General features: G+C 45.4%; 1 protein-coding gene across 1 annotated transcript in view; it reads right to left on the bottom strand.

Annotated features, from left to right (window-relative positions):
• Positions 1 to 2110: 2110 nt before the first annotated feature.
• The window catches only part of LOC120799845 (E3 ubiquitin/ISG15 ligase TRIM25-like), a 12941-nt gene continuing 7952 nt past the window's right edge, over positions 2111 to 7099 (bottom strand). Inside the window, exons 7-9 of the mRNA XM_040145277.1 lie at positions 6817 to 6891; positions 5283 to 5360; positions 2111 to 4032 (exon numbers count right to left, since the gene is read on the bottom strand). Coding sequence (XP_040001211.1) covers positions 3479 to 4032; positions 5283 to 5360; positions 6817 to 6891 — 707 coding nt within the window. The 3' untranslated portion in view covers positions 2111 to 3478. The remainder of the gene's footprint in view (positions 4033 to 5282; positions 5361 to 6816; positions 6892 to 7099) is intronic.

Raw genomic sequence — 7099 nt, forward strand, 5'->3', positions numbered from 1 at the left:
TATATAAATACTAGCTCTACTATTCATTTTTTTTCCTTTCCATACATTGATCTATTAAGTTTTTTTTTAATTGAATTAATCTAGAAAATGTTTTTTTTAAAACGTTCACAAGTCTGTCAATAATTTCTTCTTTTGTTGGACCTACTGTACACAACCCAAATATATTAAAAACACATCTAAAAGCTCACACGTTTGAATATGAAATGGGAACTAAGCAGCGTTTGGCAGTTGGTCGTGATAAATTACTTAAATAATTTATTGATCACTAAATCTGCTGTCAATTGTTTTGTTTTTTGTTTTTTTTAATGTCAACTGATCAAACCTTTTAAATGTTTGAAGGAAGTCGATGAGCTGCTGAAGCACTAAGCTTTATTTTGACAACTGGACGCGGGTCTTATTTGTTGTGATGCATCCCGAGGAGCTGGTCTGACCTTCAAACAGAACAAAAAAAAAAAAAAATAATAATAATAATAACCCCAGACTGCTAATTCAGACCCGGGGCAGTCTACTGCGACCGGCGGCCGGATGAAGTCGCCCTGGGGGGGGGGGGCGACAAAGGCCACAGGGAGATACAGTCCTAACGGGGCAGCGTGGACGGCTGAGTTCACGTGACGGTCGTCGGCTGCAGCTCGTGCGAGAATGCACTTCATTGCAAATAAATAAAAGGGTAAAATAAAATAAATAAAACTTTGGATTGACCTGCAGGATAAAATCAGGCTCAGAAAAATGGTTTTCTAGACCTGCCTGTGTGGAATTGTAACTCCCAGGTTAATGTGTAGCATTGCTGTAATACATTGGAACCTTTTCGTTTTGTTTTTTATTTTACCCCCTCTGTCTGTCTGTTTGTTTGTTTGTCAGCAGGATTACACAAAAAAGTACTGAGCCGATTTGCGCCGAGCTTGGCCGAGGGACGGGGCCAGGGGCCAGGTAAGAACCCGTGACATTTTTGGTGCTGATCCGGTTTAAGGGGCAGATCCAGGATTTTATTAAATTTTCACTTACCTTAACATTGCGAGACAGGGCATTTCCCCACAGTTTCTCAGGAAACGACGCACGTACCTCGATGTTAAAAACAAAAACAACAAAAACCAGACGAGTGAGATTGTTTGATTGTTTGGCCTTGGCAGAGGTAGGAGCTCTTCTGGGTGCCACTCTGGTTGGACGTGCATTGGACAGATACATGTAAAGTTGATAGACTACATGTGCCTATGTCGTTCCGTCCTGTCTTTGGATTTATAAATTGCTGAAGTAAAGGCCCCACACAGCGCTCGGTCAAGTGGTCACGACGCCGCTGGAGTAGCACCTTTGGAAAACAGAGCTTCAGTGAAAGACGATACCACAACCCGAGAGTTATGGCATCCACGCGGATGGGAGACGAGGCGACTCTTGCACCAGCGTTACACATGCGTCCTTGTCCCCCGGCGGTGCCCCAGTCAAACCGTTTCAAAGAAGCAAAGAGGAGTCGGTGGAAACACTGGCAGACTTCAAATGTTCAGGTTCTTGTTTCCGCTACGTTTCCTCGCACTTAACGCCCGCCTGATGTTCTCTTATCCATGGGAACGGTCACATCTTTTCAAATCCAACCCTGACTGCGGGGAGGTAATAGCAGGGCTGGACTCGATTAGATTCGACTGGACATGAGGCGTGATAGGAACTAGTGTTCCAGTGACACTAAGTATGTTTCAAATCATTCGCCATAAACCATCGGATTATTGCCAGTTCGTCGTGGCTTGCGTGACTTGCCTGAGCCAGCATTAGCACGGTGGAGACAACAATGAAAACCAGGGCTTACATGTCATCATTTAGAATATGTGATCATATATTGTTAATGAATATGGGTGACATATACACCTGACATAGATATGATGTTCCCCAGAAAAAGAAAAAAAAAAATCACGTTATTGAAAATTTGAAATTGAAAATGGAAACCTGCGATGTGAACGCAGCCAAGAAAGGAATATTTGACTTTCTTGGATTTGGGCTTATTCGCTTTGTTGCCTAGAGTTACAGAAGAACATCTGTACCACCGTAAATGTGAAGCCACCGCTAGCTTAGCTTAGCATAAAGACTGGAAATGGGGGGGGGGCGGCTAGCCTGGCTCTGTCCGAAGGTAACAAAATCGGAGCTACCCGCCGCTCTAACGCACACTCATCAGCACTCACTGTTGCTGAGGCCAAAGTGTAAAAGTAAGAAGTTTTGCTATCTTTAGACGGAGCTAGGCTAGCTCTCTCCCCTCTGCTTCCAGTCTTTGCGCTAAGCTAAGCTAGCCGGCCGCTGAGAGTAGCTTAGCTACTGTACGGACACGAGGGCGGCGTCAATCTTCGCATTTAACCCTCGACAGGAAAGCGAAGAAGCACATTTCCCGGATATATCAAACTGTTTTTTTAATTCATGCTATTCTACTTTAAAGACAGACCGGCAGTGTGTTGTACACAAAAGCTCACCCACCTGAAAAGAAAATGACCCCAGATGACCCCCCCCCCAAAAAAAAAAAAAAAAACATGACAGACACCACCCCAAAGAAAAACATTCACTACAATAATAAGGCATTTAGTTTGTCTAGATCTGGAGCTGAGGCCACTTTGACAGGTGACATTTTCATTATGAAGAAAACTTGAGTGAGGTTTCCCATATCACATGGCAGCGAGGCCGATTCAGAAAAATCTCTCGCTGTGGGTATTCAAGTAGTCGCAGGTACCAAATATTCAGCCTGTCGTTGTAGAGCGCTAAATAAAATAAAAAAGTAAAAATAAAAAAATCCACCCTCTGATACAAAACATTTCCAATAAATGTACTTGCAACTATTTTCTTTTTTTTCTTTTTTTTTTACGAAAAAGAAAACAATATAAAAACACAAACAGGGGTGAATACTTTTTAGTATCGAACCATCAAAGTGGATGGTTTTCACAAGTTTCAATCCTCCACTGCACTTTTTTGCTCAGCCAGTCTGTCTTGAATGGGCCTTTTTCCACGGAAGACGCTTTGCACGTCACGGTTGGAAAAGCGCAGGTGTAAGTAGCAAAAACGAATGGTGGCTGAATTCCCTTCAGGTGTTTCAGTTCCGTGGTCCTGACATTTTGCATGCCGGCCCACTGTCACACTGTGGTGGTTTCCTGGGACACCCGCGCGTTATTAGCAAAACCTGGGCTTTTCCTACCAGGACGGGTCACAACGCGCAACGCGAAAAAGTCGGCTACAATGTGCATCACACGGCTCAGTCCATCTGACCCATTTTACAATTAAGAGGATTTGTTTTAAAAAAACAAAGAAAAATATGTTTTTGTCACCGGAGACACCGACAGGGAGGAAATATGCAGACAGACATGTATGGAAAAAGAAAACTGTTCGATTCCCGACTGTGATGCTTCGTCATGATGTTGTTGCTTCTATTTTTGAATGTTCGTATCCATGAGCGGAGCGAACAGCCCCTTCCTGCAGTAGCTACATGAAAGGTCCTGGACGGAGGAGGGAGGGAAGGCTAGAATGGGTTTCCGTTGACTCCCTCATGGGGGCAGATGAGCAGGGTGGAGTCCAGGTCTAGGCGGAAGGCCGGGTACAGTGGCTGAGAGAACAGGCATTGAAACGTGTGCAGGAGCACCACTGTGTCCGACACGCTGTAGAAGGATAACACCCCTTTCTGGCGTTCCAGGAACACGCCGATCCTGGGGCAGGGCGGCGCAGCCACCGTGGTCTTACGGTTGTCGTGCCAGGCGGCATATCCGGCGTGCGTACACCTCAGCCGCCAGGAGTTCTCATTGCGCCCCAGCAGGCAGGGTTTTCCGCCACCTTTGCGCCCAATACCTCGATAGGTGACGCCGATGTCGATCCATCCCCCGCCCCGCCACTCCACCTCCCAGTAGCTGGCGCCGCCGAACTGGCCCTCCCTGCACAGGACCTGGGCCACTGAATCGAAGCGCTGGGGGTGAGGGGGGTAGGACTGCGGCTCCTCGCCACAGTGGGCGCCCTGGGGCCCCTCCAGAAGAATCAGAGTAGGGTGGGCCGTATCGGGGTCCAAGGACAGACGACAAGAAACTGAGAGGGAACAAAGCGAAGAGTTTAAGAGGCGGGAATAGGGAGTTTCACTGCCCCAAACTAAACGGCCGTGATATTCTGCAAGGCAGACTGACGGAGTAGTGGCATAAACACGTGTTTACGAAAACACAATTATCTGCATCCAAGACCCTCACTTTGACCTGCAGAAATGAATGTAACCGGTGTCCCAATTCCCAAAAGTTTGGTTGTTGCAGTAGCCAGTCAGAGAGAGAGAGATAGGTACTTTTTTTTTATTGTCCCAGGAGGGAATTGTGTTTTCAGTCGGTGGTTGTTTAGCAAATAACGAGGTGAAATGATCAGTTGTTTAATCGGTTAGTTGATCGACCAAAAAGTCGGTTCGCAGCAACTGTGATATTCAATTAATTAATTCTTTTACCGGATCCATACCGAGGGAGGATCTGAGGATAGAGGGTTCTTAATGCTGTACAGACTGTGAAACCCCTTTGAGCCAAATTTGTGATTTGGGGCTACACAGATAACATTTGCCCACGCTAGCAGCTTGGCTCCAAGGATGGTAACGTCGGTCCGTCTATCTTTCCGTCCACTGCTTTGGTTCATACCTCAGCAACAGCTATTGAAATCTGTACCAGCGGAAAAGTGGACTCAGGTGTACTTAAAAAGATTTTGCTCTTCACGCTCTTTTTTCCCCAAGTTTTCCAAGGGCTGAGTGGGGCACAGACAGATAGCATGTTAAGCCGTCCACTGTATCGGTTGGCGTTTTGGCACAGAGAGGATAAATGACACAAACGGCCTTGGTCCTCCCTTCACCGAATGAATTATTAATGCCTAACAAGGGCGCCGCTACGCTGTCATCCTGTCAGCCGGCTCGCTTCTGTCGGGACAAGGCACCGGCCTTAATGACGGATCTGGATGTCATAAAGACAGTATGATTGCCATCCATCATTGATGAGGATCCAGACCGGGCTCTCGGATTTCTCAGCAGGACTCTCATTATGTGGTGAACTAGGAGCATGGAGAGGAGATAGGAGGAGGAAAGAGGGTCAAAGAAAGGGGGGGAGGATGAGCGAGCGCAAGATGGGAAATGACATGCCGGACAGTCATACTGAATGGTCGCACCAGAGAAAGAGAGAGTAGAAGTGATGCAGAGAGGAAGGGAAAGATTAAATGAAGCGGTAGAGGGTGGAAGACGAAGAGGGAGTGGAGGGATAGGCCACAAAATAAGAAAGAAACAACTACAGGAAGAATAGACAGAAGGACGAAGCACTTACACCGCAGGAAAGCTGCCCTCATCCTCTGATCAGCCGGCTGCAGAGACAAAGAGGACAGAGGGAATGACACTGGCACTGCTGAAAGGGGACAAATGACAAAAAAACAAAACAAAGAGAGGTGTTATTGAAAACTTTTGTCTGCGTCGGAGGAAAAAAAACTGCTTAACTTTAATGAACCGAATAAGAGTGAAAAGAGTGGCAGAGAAGGAAAAGACGGAAGCCAAAGGAGAAAGTCAAGTAAAAAGAAATGTGGGGGAAAAAAGCACAAATGAGAGAAATGAAGATAAATGTGTGTGTATGGATGGCAAATCATGGAGGAGCTACAACAAAAAGAAAGGGGGCAAAATAAGGAATTTCAAAATAGAACGTTCACAAAGCTCTGCCAAACATTTCAAGGTAGCAAAAGGAAAGGAGTTTTTTGTGTTTTTGATTGGAGGTCTTAAGCCAGCGGTCGGCAGACCGGGTGCCATGGGGGGACAAAGGATTTCAATCAGTATGTTTACATGCGCAGGAGAGACCAGGGAATTGGAGGAAAAATTAGGTTACAGAGGAAATGCGTTTACATGCACTGAAGCAGTGCATTAAGATCCCTGTTAAGATGCCGTTGGCCCTCCGTGGCCACGGCGGACCATCCCTGTCCCAGGCTGTTAGGCAGTGAGATCAACAGACAGGCAAAGAGAAGGAACTTCATGAAAATACATCTCATTGATTTTTTTTACCTAGTTAACTTAACACCACGTTAACAAGCAAATCCTGTCTAGCAATCGTAAAAGTGTAAAGTCTTAACATGAAATCAACTGTGTGCACAATTTTTTGCGTAAGAAACATCTTTACATCTCTTTTGGTGGCCTATGTTTTCGATCGTAGAACGAGACTAGGAGTCTACAGACATGCTAGCGGCTCTGTAAGGCTGCACTTAGGTTGCTGCTTTGAGCAAATGCTAATGTCAGCATGCAAACAATGACAGCGCTTACATGGTGAGGCTTAGCAGGCGTTAACTATGTTCCTCATCTGAGTTTAGTGTTTTAGCGTGCTAGGTATGAGAACAAAATCAAAATTCTGGTCCATCCGATGGTTGTCAAGACATTTCACTATAAACCGCAAATGTGAACCTGCCGGTGGCGCTAGAGGAAAAGTCAGGGAATCGCCAATGATATTTGAATACCTCCTTTAGGAATTGTGAATGTCTGTGCAAAATTTCATGCAGATATTTTGGTCTGTTTCCCCAGGTCAGATCCAAGGGGGGCGGGACGGGGAGGGGATGGGGATGGGGATATTCAATAGTGTGTGCATTCTGTCTGCCACAGTGACGTTTTTGCTACAACCACCAGATGGCGCCAGAGTAAAGAATTTAACAGTGCAGATATTTTTTTTTCTACACATAGCAGCTTTAATGTTAACGTTGGCTGATTTGTTAAATTAGCCCTTTGACCAAAAAAAAAAAAAAAAAAAACAGCCAAAATTGGCTGTTTGTGTGAGTTAAAGGGTCAGTTCACCAAAATTTACCAAAAAAAAACCACATTTTTCCACTTACCCCTATTAGTATGTTGCCCTGCAGGTGTCTGCATTTGCTGAGGTTTGGCGTTTTCCACTCTCAGATTTCCGGCACCTCCCCCCCAATACGATGGATATGAATGGTATTGGATATATTTTTTAAAAACTCAACAATGCCAATAACGACAAAACAAAATGACAAAACAATGTCCCACTAGTCCCCGTCAGCTGTGGGCTCTTTTCACTACCAACTAATTACAGCTAATACGCTAATATGCTGATGTTTAGCAGGCGTAACGTTTGCCATGTTCACCATATTAGTT

The sequence above is a fragment of the Xiphias gladius genome, chromosome 15 (genome assembly GCF_016859285.1).
Source record: "Xiphias gladius isolate SHS-SW01 ecotype Sanya breed wild chromosome 15, ASM1685928v1, whole genome shotgun sequence".
NCBI lineage: Eukaryota > Metazoa > Chordata > Actinopteri > Istiophoriformes > Xiphiidae > Xiphias > Xiphias gladius.